Source organism: Phaseolus vulgaris, chromosome 10, assembly GCF_000499845.2.
Source record: "Phaseolus vulgaris cultivar G19833 chromosome 10, P. vulgaris v2.0, whole genome shotgun sequence".
Taxonomy (NCBI): domain Eukaryota; kingdom Viridiplantae; phylum Streptophyta; class Magnoliopsida; order Fabales; family Fabaceae; genus Phaseolus; species Phaseolus vulgaris.
In genome coordinates, this window is record NC_023750.2 from 39,365,821 (window position 1) to 39,380,501 (window position 14,681).

General features: G+C 38.7%; 3 protein-coding genes across 5 annotated transcripts; 1 reads left to right on the forward strand and 2 right to left on the reverse strand.

Annotated features, from left to right (window-relative positions):
* Positions 1–3,631: 3,631 nt before the first annotated feature.
* LOC137818040 (uncharacterized) lies at positions 3,632–5,719 on the reverse strand. The gene has a single exon (XM_068621261.1). The coding sequence runs from the start codon at positions 5,717–5,719 to the stop codon at positions 3,632–3,634; it is 2,088 nt and encodes a 695-aa protein (XP_068477362.1).
* A 1,003-nt stretch (positions 5,720–6,722) lies between these two features.
* Positions 6,723–7,895, forward strand: LOC137818920 (calcium-binding protein KIC-like). Its single transcript, XM_068622577.1, has 2 exons — positions 6,723–6,807; positions 7,323–7,895. Exon 2 carries the CDS (start codon positions 7,392–7,394, stop codon positions 7,755–7,757), a length of 366 nt encoding a protein of 121 aa, XP_068478678.1. The 5' UTR covers positions 6,723–6,807; positions 7,323–7,391; the 3' UTR covers positions 7,758–7,895.
* Positions 7,896–10,072: 2,177 nt separating this feature from the next.
* LOC137818324 (serine/arginine-rich splicing factor RS31-like) lies at positions 10,073–13,182 on the reverse strand. Of its 3 annotated transcripts, XM_068621670.1 has the most exons (6): positions 13,093–13,182; positions 12,779–12,932; positions 11,370–11,482; positions 11,040–11,263; positions 10,426–10,935; positions 10,073–10,342 (listed from the first exon to the last, which is right to left on the reverse strand). In XM_068621670.1, exons 2-6 carry the CDS (start codon positions 12,882–12,884, stop codon positions 10,312–10,314), a joined length of 984 nt encoding a protein of 327 aa, XP_068477771.1. In that variant the 5' UTR covers positions 12,885–12,932; positions 13,093–13,182; the 3' UTR covers positions 10,073–10,311. The 3 variants fall into 3 exon arrangements, with proteins under 3 accessions (XP_068477771.1, XP_068477772.1, XP_068477773.1); XM_068621671.1 differs by lacking the exon at positions 13,093–13,182 and having other exon boundaries at positions 12,779–12,985; XM_068621672.1 differs by lacking the exons at positions 12,779–12,932; positions 13,093–13,182 and adding an exon at positions 11,609–12,036.
* Between the last annotated feature and the right edge of the window lie 1,499 nt (positions 13,183–14,681).

The window sequence follows — 14,681 nt, forward strand, 5'->3', positions numbered from 1 at the left end:
CGAGGCATAAATAATTCTGATTACATTAAAGTAATAAGGTAATTCTGATGCCGAACGAGGCATAAATAATTCTGATTACATTACATTAAAGTAATAAGATAATTCTGATGCCGAACGAGGCATATATAATTCTGATTACATTTAAGTAATAAGATAATTCTGATGCCGAACGAGATATGAATTGAGTAAAGGACTAGGAGATTTAGATTTTAATTTAGTGCCTCGTTAAAACCTTCTCGGTCGTAAACCCTCCTTAGGGAAAAACCGACCGAGCGAGGAAAGAGTGCACTTTTATTATTAAAGTTCAACTGTAATAAAATTTGAGATGCGTGGCATTCCACGTTCTCGGTATTTCCTTCCCAGATAAATGTTCTAAATAATAGGCTCCACCGGCTGCCGTATCTGCTATGCGAAAAGGTCATTCCCAATTGCTGGAGAACTTGCCTCCTTCCTTCCGAGCGCTGCTCCGCATTCGCCATACTAAGTCGCCTTTGTGGAACAATCTTGGTTTAACTTTGGAGTTGTATCGTATGGCTGCCCGAATTTTGCATGCTTCTTCTCTAATTCTACACTTGTCCCGGAGTTCGTTGATGAGATCGAGGCCGACCGAGAGAGGCTTTCCTTGTTTAGATCAAGATCAAGGGTTTGCCGACGGAGAGAGGGTTCGCCAATCTCGACGGGGATCATAGCTTCGGTGCCATACGTTAGGCTGTACGGCGTTTCTTGTGTAGTCGTCTGAGGAGTACAGCGATATGCCCATAAGACTTCTAAGAGTTCTTCAGTCCAGTTGCCCTTTGCTGGGCCGAGACGTTTCTTTAGTTCGTTCAAAATGACTTTGTTTGCAGCTTCTGCCTGTCCGTTTGTTTGCGGATGTTCGACTGAACTAGCGATGTGTTTGATGTGGAGCTTCTCGTAAAATTCAGCTAACGTTCGGTCGGTGAATTGCCGACCGTTATCGGTGATGATGATTTGTGGAAGCCCGAAGCGGCAAACGACATTTTTCCATACGAAATTTTGAACATTGCGGGCGGTGATTGCAGTCAGGGGCTCGGCTTCGATCCACTTGGTGAAGTAATCAATGCCGACTAGTAAGAATTTACACTGGCCTTTTCCGGGGGCGAAAGGACCAATGATGTTCATACCCCATTGGACGAACGGCCAAAGTGATAACAAAATGGAGTTCCTCAGGCTTTTGATGGGACAAAGTGCCAAACTCTTGGCATTTAAGACATTTTTGGACGAAATTGGTGCAGTCACCCTGGACGATCGGCCAGTAGTATCCGGCCCGGAATACTTTGGCAGCCATTGTCCGTGCGCCGGAGTGAGTTCCGCAAATTCCTTCGTGCAATTCTTGGATGACATAGGAAGCTTGGTCTGGTGTCAAACATTTAAGGAGTGGTTGGGTATAACCTCGGCGATAAAGGTCGTCGCCGATTAAGACAAAACGGGCTGCCTGCAGCTTCATGGTTTTTTCGCCGAGAGGACTACATGTGCCGTCGAGTAAATATTGATTGATTGGGGTAATCCAAGTAGATTCCGTGTCGGTCGTCAGGCATTCCTGTGGGTCCATGCTTGGGCGTACAAGCGTAACATGGATGACTGACCGATACATTCCTTTACACTTCGTGGTTGCTAACCGGGACAAGGCGTCCGCGCGGGTATTGTGATCGCGTCAAACGTGCTGCATAGAAATTTCAGAAAAGGTGTTCATCGACTGTTTGACTAAGTGATAGTATCGCTGTAAAAAGCTTTCTCGGACTTCATATTCGTCGTTAAGCTGACCGATGACAAGCCGGGAATCACTTTTGCAAATTAACTTAGTGATTTCTAATTCTTGAGCGAGACGTAGACCGGCTAATATGGCTTCATATTCGGCCTGATTGTTTGAAGCTTTGAAGTCGAATTTGAGGGCTTGCTCGATGACAATCTCGCCGGGGCCTTCCAAAACGACTCCAGCGCCGCACGACCTCTCGTTGGAGGAGCCGTCAACATATAAGATCCATGATGAATGTTCGGTCTCGGCTGAAGAAGTAGTGAGTTCAGCTGCGAAATCGGCGAGAGCTTGCGACTTGATCGCTCCTCGTGGTTGGTACTGAATATGGAATTCGGATAGTTCGATCGTCATACCGATCATTCGTCCGGCTAAATTTGGCTTAGTGAGGATCTTTACAATAGGGTAATTTGTCCGAACAATAATCCGATGATTCTGAAAATACATACGCATTCGTCGGGCGGTAATGATGAGGGCCATGGCTACCTTTTCGATCGTCTGGTATCGGATTTCGGCGCCATGAAGGGCGCGGCTGACGAAGTAAACCGGCCGTTCTTCAAAATTAATTTCTTGCACTAAGACTGAGCTGACGGCTTCGTGTGAAACGGCGAGGTAGACTATGATGGGTTCTCGTGCGTCCGGTTTCTGGATGACCGGCGGGGTTGATAAAAAAGTTTTCAAATCGAGGAAAATTTCCTCACATTCGGTCGACCACTCGAAGCGGGATGCTTTTTTTAGTAGTCGGACGATGGGTCTCGTTCGTTCGGCGAGTTTAGGAACAAATCTGGATAGTGCGGTGAGTCGGCCGATAAGTCTCTTAATTTCCTGAATGGAGTTGGGACTTCGCATTTCGGAGATAGCTCTGCACTTCTCGGGGTTAGCTTCTATGCCTCTATGAGTTAGCATAAAACCTAAGAACTTACCCCCCTCGACGCCGAACGCACACTTGTCAGGATTGAGTCGCATCTGGTGTTGGCGAAGGGCCTGAAAAACTTCTTTTAGGTCGGCAATATGTTGTTTGCATGAGTCGGACTTGACGACGATGTCATCGACATAGACTTCAACATTCCTACCAATCATGTTGTGGAATACGTGGTCCATTAGTCTTTGATAAGTGGCTCCGGCATTTTTGAGTCCGAAGGGCATAACTTCATAGTAGAAATTGCCGGAATCAGTCATGAAGGCCGTCTTCTTTCGGTCGGCCGGGTGCATTTGGATTTGATTATAGCCAGAGTAGGCATCAAGGAAGCTGAGGATGTGATGTCCGGCTGCACCGTCAACGAGACGATCAATGGTAGGCAGAGGATACGAGTCTTTTGGGCAAGCTTTATTGAGGTCTGTGTAGTCAACACACATACGCCATTTTCCGTTCGCTTTCTTCACCATAACCACGTTGGCTAGCCATGTGGTGTAATGGGCCTTCCGAATGAATCCAGCCTGTAACAATTTGTCGGCTTCCTCACGTGCGGCTTGACGTCGTTCCTCGCCTAGATGTCTTTTCTTTTGAGCTATTGGCTTAGCTTCTCTATACAGTGATAATCGGTGAGTGATAACCTGTGGGTCTACGCCAGGCATATCAGCGGCCGTCCAGGCGAAAAGATCGGAATTTTTAACAAGTGTCGTCCCGATGGCCATTCGGTCGTCCGGTTTCAGCGAAGTACCGATGTGCGTAGTGTGGCGATCATCGCGAAGCGGGAATGGATGCAAGTCTTCTCCTGCTTCCATACGGGGATCGTCCATGCAAGGGTCGAGGTCAACAAGGGCTATCATCTGACGACGGGACATGTGTCGTCCGGAACGCCGTGTGGGGGAACGCCCTCGTTTTTGCGGGATTCGGTCGTCCGGATTGGTTGTATAGAGTCATCGAGTTGGCTCACTTTTCAAACTTGCGACATAGCATTCTCTAGCAGTTTTTTGATCGACATGGATGGTTGCAATGTCGTTAGTGGCCGAAGGGAATTTCATGGCTAAGTGTGGGGTGGAGACAATGGCTTTTAATCTGTTGATAGACGGCCGGCCGAGCAGGATGTTGTAAGAAGTCTGGGCGTTAACCAGCAGATATCGTACGTTTATTGTTTTGTGGAGACCGTCTTCCTCACCGAAGGTTGTATACAAGTCTATATACCCCTTAGTGTCGACCCGTTCACCTGAGAACCCTACAATTTGTTTGTTATAGGGTTGAATTTCTGATTCTGGAATGCGCATTTTCTTGAAGATTTCCCAGTATAATATGTCGACTGAGCTACCTTGGTCGACCAAGGTCTTGGCAATTGCGAACTTGTCAATTTCGACAGTGATTACCATGGGGTCGTCCTGGGCTGGATCTATAGCTGTAAAGTCATCGTCAGTGAAGGTGATCGGAGGTATGTGTGGACGCCTCCTTGTGGTAACATGAGCGGACTGGATGTCTCGGAGATGTTTCTTTCGGGCGGAATTTGAGCACCCGCCACCGGCAAAGCCTCCAGCTATATAATTAGCTTCGTGGTTCGGTTCGCCCAAATTAACGGGTCCAGCAATCATGTTGATGACTTCGCGGACTCGTTGGCGAGGGCGGGTGTTTCGGTCGGGACTTATGCTGCGGGCGCGTGTACGTCGAACGGGGCTTTCACTGCGTTTCCGCGAAGCCTGGTTATGGTCGGTTCGACGTTTATAATCGTTACGGTACGACCGGTCGACACCACGAGATGTACGGTCGGTACTCCGTGGTGGGGATCTTGAATTTCTTGTCCTCTTAACGAACTGCCTCAAATGACCAGCCTGAATGAGCTCTTCAATTTTGTCCTTCAACGCCTGACATCCTTCGGTCGTATGGCCGAAGTTTCGATGGTATTGACAATGCTTAGCGGTGTCTGCATTCGGTGGCGTTTGATATTGCTTCAATATCGGAATTAAGTCTGTTTGTAGTGCTTCATCTAGGGCTCGTCCCCTCGGCCCAGTTAAGGGGGTATAACTGTTAAACCTGGGGATTCGGCCTCCTCTGCTCCGGTCGGATCTTGGAGTGATTTGGGCGGTGCGTTCGGTCTCGACTTCTCTTTCTTTGTTCGGGGTTTGATCTTTGAGGACTCCAGATCCGACGGTTTTGAACCGTTGGTGGTAATCGATGTGTTCTTCGATTTGCATGAATTTGGTTGCTCGAGTTCGAAGGTCTTCCATGTCTTGAGGCGGTTTCTTGATGAGACTTTCAGTAAAACGGCTCGGTCGGATGGCCGAGACCAAATGGTGCAATGCAACTTCCTGCTTGAGTCCTCGGATGTGCATGCATGCTTTGTTGAACCTATCTAGAAAAGTTCTGAGAGATTCACCTTTTTCTTGTTGTACCGCTAGGAGAGACATGGAGGACATGTGATGCGGTCGGCTGGTGGCATATTGAGTGGAGAATTTTACAGCTAAGATGTCAAAGTCGTCAATGGAGTTCGGAGGCAGCTTTGTAAACCAAGTAAGGGGTTCTCCTTGAAGGGACGTGGGGAATACTTTACACCACACATTATTATCTGTGGTATACAAAGTCATTTGCGTCTTGTACACATTTAAATGCTCGTCCGGGTCGGTCGAGCCGTCATAGAGTTTAATAGCGAGACCTCTCCATTTGTCAGGAAGTGGTGTAGTGATAATTTCGTCTGGTAAAGGATGACCCCTTTTACTGGACTTTCGTTCGACTGTTTCAGCTCTGAAAGCAGGATTGGTATTAGTCGGTGTAGGTATGAGAGAGGCGGTTCGGTCGGCCATATGGGATTGGCCTTCTCGTTCGGGATTATCGACCTGTTGCTGGAGCCGTGCATTCTGCTCTCTTAATAAGGCGATTTCTTCTTCTTGGCGGCGTCTATCTTCTTCATGTTGGCGATGGTCTTCCATCCCCTTTTGTCGCAGTTCCTCCATCTGAGCTTGGAGGGTTTGAATCATAGTCATCTGTTCTGCCATAGCGTCGTTGTTGTTTCTTGTCGCAACCATTATATCTTCAAAAAGTTGAAGATTTGCCTCGGCCCCACGGTGGGCGCCAATTGTACCTGTTTGGAGAAATGGGGCCCAGGCACGGTCGGTTGACGTAATGAGATTGCTGACGTGTCGATCTTTTTCTCCTTCGGTCGGTGGTTCCTTTTTGGTGTCTCCTTCAGTTGGTCGTTCCTTCTTGGTGTCTCCTTCGGTCGGGCGGGGGAGGGTACCTGCGAAGGCACTCCGACGCTCAAGTAAGTATGAGATTCTAAGCGCAGTTTCGTAAGTGAATGAAAACGTACCTTTCTCTGGCTTGAGCACAGTATTTATAGGATTGCCTAATGGGCCTTCTGTCCCTTGGACTCAGGGTGGTTATGGATATGTCTTGCTAGTCGTGCTCCGGAATACCCGGGGAACATATCTTCTTTAAACGCATATTCCTTATTCTTCGGAGGTGTATCTTAACCAACTTAGCTTGTCACATAAATGCCCTTACATTTATTGTGCATTCGGTCGGTCGGTCGGTGCCTACCGGTACATTACTAATTAGTTTATGAATATGAAAAGTTGCCACTAAGCAATGATGTACTATTTGTGAAACACGTGAAGAGGGCATTGGTGCAAACTCTCAAATAAAGAAACAAAGGGAAAGAAAATGTAAAACCAAAGTAAAAGAAAACTAGATGTTGTGATATGATTTGAGAAAAGAAATAAAAAAAAATGTTGCGATGGAGAATTATATGCCCCATGTGGAAAGGTTGTGGTTTAAAAACAAATAAATTATTATGGCACTTGTCATGTATATGATTGATTGAGAAGACGACAGAATAGCAAAATTTGATGGATGGAAGAAAACTAGAAATGGAAGAGGAAGCTTCATGGAAGCCAATGTATGGAACAGTTCCTACAACTCAAGATTACGTCTGAACAAGAATATCCTTCTGCTCCCACCAAAGGCACCTTCCTAGAAACCTTCCTATGCATATAAAACTCATCATCAAAATGAAAATGAAAATGAAAAATCATAATCAATGGCATGCACATCAAATAATACTTATCTACTTCTCAAAGACAGGCTTCTCTAGATTCCTCAACTTCTTGACTTGGTAAAATTCAGAACTCTCACCCACAAATTTGTCTCTGGTGATGAACCTCATCACCACCACCACTTTCATTTTCTTTTGCAAACATCATTCTTAATAAAAAAAAAAAAAAGTTACCCTATATGTTTATGACCTACCCCCAATGTGTGTACTGTGCATGAAAGTGGTTGGGATATGTAAGATCTTTGTTATGTTTAGTGAGTTGGAAAATAATTTAATCTTTTTATAAAGATTGGGTATTTTTTAAATACTTTTATTTATTTTTATCGATAAAAAAATCATGAAATTATTATGACTAACAAATAAAAAAGTATATTAGAAAAGAATAAGGGAGTAAGATACACTTAGAAAAGAATCTATGGTGGTTTTGGAGTTTGAATGAAGCTTATAAGTTGGGAGCTTAGAATAATTTATTTTTGTTAGGAAGTGTTTATTCCAAAAGGTAGAAGTTTTACATGTCTATAAAAGACTACTTGTCCTAACGAATTCTCATCGAGTCTTCTTCATTCTTATATAAGATAAAGTCTTCCAAAGTCGCTTTCTGCTTCAAGAGAAAGCAGAAGAAAAGGGAAGGTTGGTATCATAAAATGGAAAGCAAGCAGCACAGCATGGAGACAGAGTTTGAGGACTTGCTGCCTGTGATGGCAGAGAAGCTTGATGTGGAGTCCTTTGTGTCAGAACTGTGTGGTGGTCTCAAGCTTCTATCAGACCCAGAAAAAGGTTTGATAACAAGTGAGAGTCTGAGGAGAAACTCAGCTCTTCTTGGTATAGAGGGCATGAGTATGGAGGATGCAGATGCTATGGTTAGACAAGGTGATCTTGATGGTGATGGAAAGCTTAATGAAACTGAATTTTGCATTCTCATGGTCAGGCTTAGCCCTGGAATGATGGAAGATGCTGAGTCATGGCTGGAAAAGGCAATTCATGAAGAACTTAGGAACTCCCCAACTTAGACATGTAATTATTATTGCTCCTTTTGTAGTCAATTATGAATCAAAATCTTGTCTGTTTTAAGCTGCTGCTACAATTCATGAAACTCATCTTTGTCTTGAAGGAGTGTTCATTATTAATGAAATGAATTTCTTCAATCAGTATGAATATCAAATGATAGCCAACAGTAGATAAGTTTTACTCTTTTCTTTTATCTTGTAAGTGTTTAATGATAAATTTATCTCAAGAAAGGCATTTTTGTTACATTTTTTACCTGATAGAAAATATTAGTTTCATTTGATGGTTTCATCTTGGGCAGACATAGCCAATAGTTATGTTATTAGTTAAATGATTGAGTGTTTCTCGTAAAAGGAAAAGTCAATGAAAGAGGAAATAAGTTTTGATAAATTGATGTAGAAGATGATTCAGATTCATTATCATTCAGTGGTTATGTATGAAAGGATAAATGACAAAATAATGGTGGATGGTTTTTCTTATTTTCTTTAAATCAATTTTAGTTTCTTGCAAAGATGGGCTAGTTAGTTGGTTTTTGTTATTAACCTGCATAATAATAATAATAATAATAATAATAATGATAATAATAATAATAATAATAATAATAATGATAATAATAATAATAATAATAATAATAATAATAATAATATAATATTATTATTATTATTATTATTATTATTATTATCATTATTATTATTATTACTTTCCTATCATGATAAACCGAATGATTGGCAATACGAAAAATCACTCGATCTTTCAATAAAAACCTCATCGATTAATTGGACTAATCTAAATTAAGAACTATAAAGTACTATTAAGAATTTAGTAAATCTAGGCTAACATCATTAAGAAAGAAGACCCAATAAAAAATTATAAATAAAATTAATTTAAACGTTTGAGTGTCTTTACTAATACTATACCTCTCAGACTTGACGGAAGGATAATAGAAGAAGAGAAGATTAAAGATATTTGATAGGAGATATTCGGTTTCTTATATTGTAAAAATAATTATCATAAAATTTATTTTTAATTAAAAATTAATTTTTGAAGTTACAATAAAAATCAAATACATGTATAACAAATTTTGATATTAGTAGTAATTCATATGTTGAAATTTTAGTCAATAATTATCAATGTATTTTTGTTTTTAAATATTTGTTCTCACTTTATAGAAGTGGAATTCAGCTATGAACTTCCTTTAGAACTAAGTCAATGAAACAGAACAACAATAGCTCAACAATTAAGTATCCCGGCACAATAATGCTTAATGGTTAATATGGTGATTAGGATTATGGGACTGCGTAATAATGAATCCAAAATAGGTAATATCTTTTAATAGCTCATTTATTACTATTCAACCTCAATGTATACATTACTCAAATATTTCATTAACTGAGACTTCAAATAATTTACAATAACATTTAAACATATATATACATATTTATTCTGTTATATAATTTTGAAGTTATAAAAAAGTTATATACTTTTTATTTTATTTACTTAAAAACAACTTTAAATTCTACTAAATAAAATAATGAAATTTTAATTCTTTAAAAAACTATTATTTAGTAATTGGAAATTAGAGAAATTTATAAATGATATTCTTAAAAAAAGTTATGATAAAAATGGTTATACAATTTTAAATATCAAAATAAGTATTGATTGGGACAAAATAATTGCAACTAAGATGTTATATTGCTTTAATTTGAACAATTGCCCAATGCGACGGCTAATTACTCATGTTTTCCCCCCTAAAAGTTTATCGATTCCACATTAAGCAAATAAAAAACTTCAAACGAGGCTGCTACATTAAACATTGCCTTTTTGTCTCTTCCCTCACCTCACCGTTAAAACCTTATCGGATGGATTCACACAAATAATATTCTCAGTTTGAAAATGACAAAAAAGAAGCCACCAAACTACATATTTACCCTCTTTTCCTAACATGCTTTCCCAACCTTACCTAAATTTTCATATAAACCACCAAACTACTATACAAATTAACAAACTAAACTAATATACACCCAAGGCTACCATACCAGTATCTTACAAATAAGAAATTATTTATCCACCAGAGCAATTCCTATACTAAGAAGTGAAAATTTAGACACCTACTTCCACCAACTATTTAATTTGTTTTTCCAGAGTTGGGGCAGAGTTAGTATTTAGGAGTATTTCCTAAAAAAAACACAAGGTTTCTTTTGATAAAATGAGGCTACTTGGATATGCATAGTAACAGTTACTTCGGAGCACAGCTGATTACAAATTAACTGCAAGAGCGAACTCATTCACAATAGTGTAATACTAGGCTACGAAAATAGAATTTGACTGTAGCAAAGCACGATGTCATTGAAAAAATATGCATATCAATAATCCCACACTAAACAGGGTCTCATATTAGGTCCCTATGGAACCAATGGCACACTGAATGCTAAATAAAGATGCAAACCACATTAAACTCATAAGTACCCTTTACTACATAATGTACCACTTGCTATTCTAATTACTAGAAAGTGACAGTGCCATTGTAGCCTTTCTTCTTACCCTAAAAACGGACATCCCTTACGTTCTAGACCTTCGCAATGGAGAACGGCTGCAGATAAAACAGAATAAATAAGCTGCTAGAAGAGTAAAAACATGTGCACGAAAAGGTTAAATTTACCAAGAATATAATACCTGCGATATCTACCATATTCAGGACTCCTGGGCTTCGCATAATCAGGACTCCTGGTCTTCCCATAATCAGGACTCCTGGGCTTCCCATTATCAGGGCTCCTGGGCTTTCCATAACCAGGACTCCTGGGCTTTCCATAACTAGGACTCCTAGGCTTTCCATAACCAGGACTCCTGGGCTTTCCATAACCAGGACTCCTGGGCTTTACATAATCAGGACTCCTTGGCTTTCCATAATCAGGACTCCTTGGCTTTCCATAATCAGGACTCCTGCGCCTGCCATAATCAGGAATGGCCCTGCCATAATCAGGACTCACCCGTCTGTCTGGTCCACCATTATACCTATCATAGACAGGACTGCGTGGACGACCATAGTCGGGGCTCGGACGCCTGTGATAAACTGGACTGGGTGATCTATCATAACCTCCTCGTCTAGGACTATCATAATTGTCACCCCTCTCACCATCATCCCTCAAAGCATACTCCACAGACACCACCCTGTCCAGGATCTTACTGCACGTGTAATGAAACCAAAACGTTAATATTTGTATTCAATAAAATAAAAAAAACAAAAAAACTGAATTTTACTACAAGACAATATAATTTTCATTATTTACCTCATATTTGTACACTCTAAAGCTTTAGTAGCATCTTCTTGTGTTTCAAACTGCACGAATGCAAAGTTCCTTCGAATTCGGACATGAAGAACATTTCCATAAGGTTCAAAATGTTTTTCTATATCACGAACTCTAGTTCGGATTGGATCAAAGTTAATCACAAACAAGGTTTTTGTTGGCCTCTGGTTTGCCTTTGATCCATCACGATGACGTCCACGTTCACCCTGCCAAAGGAAAACAATAAGCTCCTATTAAAACCAGGTAGGATACTGTGATATCTCATCAATAAGTAAATAAAACCAAAATATAGTTATGAAAACATTATCATACCCTAGCCCACTCCACAGACAGCCTTCGCTTTTCATGACCAAATGGAACATTGTCAAGTGCTCGAATTGCTTCTTCTGCATCACGCTCATCCTCATAATAGACAAAAGCAAAACCTGCAACAAAACTAGTATTAGAGGCATAGATGATTAAGAAAGACATCAGCATGTTATCCCTCACCAGAAGTACATCAGCCAAACCAGGAAATCATTTTCCCTGTCAGGAACAAAGGAATACAACACCTGAATATAAGTGAGGGCTGATGCACATGAAGCTGTAGAGGCGTTGAATGAGGAACAAAATCATGATTGCAAATAAAGGTTAAATCCAAAATTCAGATCTGAGACTGCTAAGCATGCTTCTCCATTCAGACAGCACAAGTGATTTCAGAAATAGAATGGCATGACTTGACAGAATTTCATTGATCCCCTATTTTCAGATAAGCTACGCATGGCTTAATAAATTGATTGATGATCCCACTAAGAACATTCTGGTGGAAATGTCAATGTTGGGAGATGATGAGGTGAGTGACGAATGATCAGATGAGAAAATGCAGATCAGTGGGTAGAAGGAGAGCAGGCAAGCAAGAAGGTTTTCTTCCAAAAAAAATTTGCAGAGAGGTTGGCAAGCCAAGACAGAAGCTCGGCATGTTTTCCCTTAGTAGAAGTTCCTGCGCCAAAACAAACACTTAAAAACCAGAGGATTTTCTTTCCAAAGGCATTGCAATTGTGGCTTCCATTATTCCTACCAGGCCATAGGAACTACATATTCAAGCCACAAAAGCATCCATATGCTCACATCCAAATTCCAAAACACGGCTATGAGGTCCCATTTAGAAGAACATCTTATTTTGTTAATTTTCTTTAACCACCGTTATTAAGTCCTTGGGCTCCCCAATGGAAGCCCAAGGTTATCCCCAGAAGCTACAATCTATGGACCAGCTATGAGATCACTACTCAGGACTATAGCTTAGTCACACTTAAGTTCCTCACCCCTCTCCAAGAATGTGTTCTGTGGGGATTCGAAACCATGTCTTTCCCCACAAGCTCAGTGTGTTGCCAACGAGCCACACCCTCTGTTTTACTCATACACTAACTTCACAAAATGAGTGACAACTAGTTGTCTTAAAAGACTCTCACAGTTTACACTAAATGACACAGCATATGGGCAACACGAAATCGGTTGGACAACTGACCATTCAACATGTCAAGTAAAAATCGGAGCTAATATTCAAAAAGGGACAAAAGAGTAGGGTTTGCTCACAAAAATTTAAAAAAACAATAAACTCAACAAAAACAAATTCGTACTTCATCATCACCGCTCACCAGGCAAGAGAAACTAATGACAAATCGAAAGAAACAAAATCCCACTAAAAATACTTTGGTTGATTATGCGAACCGGGAGGGCTTTACCAGATTTCATATCCACGCGGTCAATCCTTCCATACTTTGAAAACAACCGTTCAAGCTCCGATTGACGAGTATCATACTCCAAGTTCCCAGCAAAAATCGGCCTCATCCTCTTCGTCCGAATCGCTTTCAGAATTAAAATCGTCAATAGATTAACCTAACAAACAAAAACGAAAAAGGTGTAAACCCACCAATGCCCTAAAACCCCTTTATCACTAACCCCACTTTGGTGTTTAAAAAATTCGATGAGGGGAATCGCAGAAAATTCCTTTGTCCAGAAACCCTAATGTGAAAGGTGAGAGAAATTGAGAACTTACCTGACAGAAAAATAAAGGCTTTTGAAAATTTTGGGTGTCGAGAAGAAACTGATAACTTTAAATATAGTAGGGTAGCAAGTTGGATTGGGTTTAATCCAATTTCGAAATGAGCCCAAAACTAAAAACCTAATTTCGTTTTGTTTTTGTGATTTTTTTTTATATATTTTTAGTTCATTAATTCTTAGAAATTTTAATTTTTAATCTCTAAATAAGTATTTGGTGGATTTTATTTTCTTTAATAATTTTACTTTTTCACATTAATACTTAAGTGATGTTGTTTTAAAGATTATATTGATTATTATGTGATTTTAGTATACAGAAAGTAAAAATTGTGGAGATAGAAATACATGTAATTTTTATTAATAAATTATGTTTTTAGTCTCTTATTTTTACGAGGATACTCTTATTTTTATGAGGATAAAGACCAATTAAGCTCACATACAATAAAATTTATATATCTTAATTTTTTTTCTTTTAATACTTCAATTTTGTTGATAATAAATAAAAAATTGATTTTTCATTGTGTAGTAGTTGAGGGTGTGCTCCTCAAACCATGAGGTCCTCTGTTTGCACTTGCCTTTGTGGTGGTGAGCATACATTCTCATCACAATCTAGTCGAAAATCTATTAAATTATAGATTTTGGGTAAAAAATCTAATCGAAAAACTTGTATAATTTGTTGATCGACTTATTTTAATTCCTTTGTTGTTTTCATCTCACCATAACATTAACAACAAAATTTAAAATTGAAACAAATCAAATGTTTATTTAAAAGTGTGAAATAAATTTGGTAAAAGTTGAGAACCTGCAAACATATTTTACTTTCTTTCTTTTTTTAGTTTATTTTTGTACTACTCAATCTATGAAATCTGGGATATTAATATTTATTAGATATTAACAAGAGTATCATCATATGTGGGATGTATCTTAAACTCGACATCCTATCTATACGTTCATCGTGTTAGAACGGTCCACATAAAATACAAAACTCATCAATCTTTTAAAAAACATAACTAACATGGTTAATAACTCTAGTAAGAAAAAATTTATTCAGATCATAATTGATTAAGATGTTTACTTTTTTTAAAATTAATTTTAGAAGGTAATTTAGTATTTATTTTGAAGCCAATACTTTTCTAAGAAATAATTAATATTTTAGTTTATGGCATGTAAATGATAAATATTTATGTCCACCTGATTAAAATTTATTAATAAATATGTTTCAAATTCATAAATTATATTATGATTAATAAATACTTTTAATATATATTATATTTTATATTCATTATAATAATTTATATTGTGGTATAAGATTTCTTTTTTATTTTAATTTTTTAAGACTATTGAAATTTAATGTAGAAGTAAAAATAAAATAATGAAATAAAAGAGTTAAAAGTGTTTTACAAATCAAATCTATTAAAAAAATAAAAGATAAGTGATTTGATAAGGTGAAAAGGAAAATTTAGAGATTAAATAGTAAATCAAATTAAAATTAAGTAGTATATTTTAAATGAATAAAAATAAACTTAAATTAAATACTCAACATAACTTAATAAGAGTAAAAATAACTTTTAAATATAGTTTTGTTAA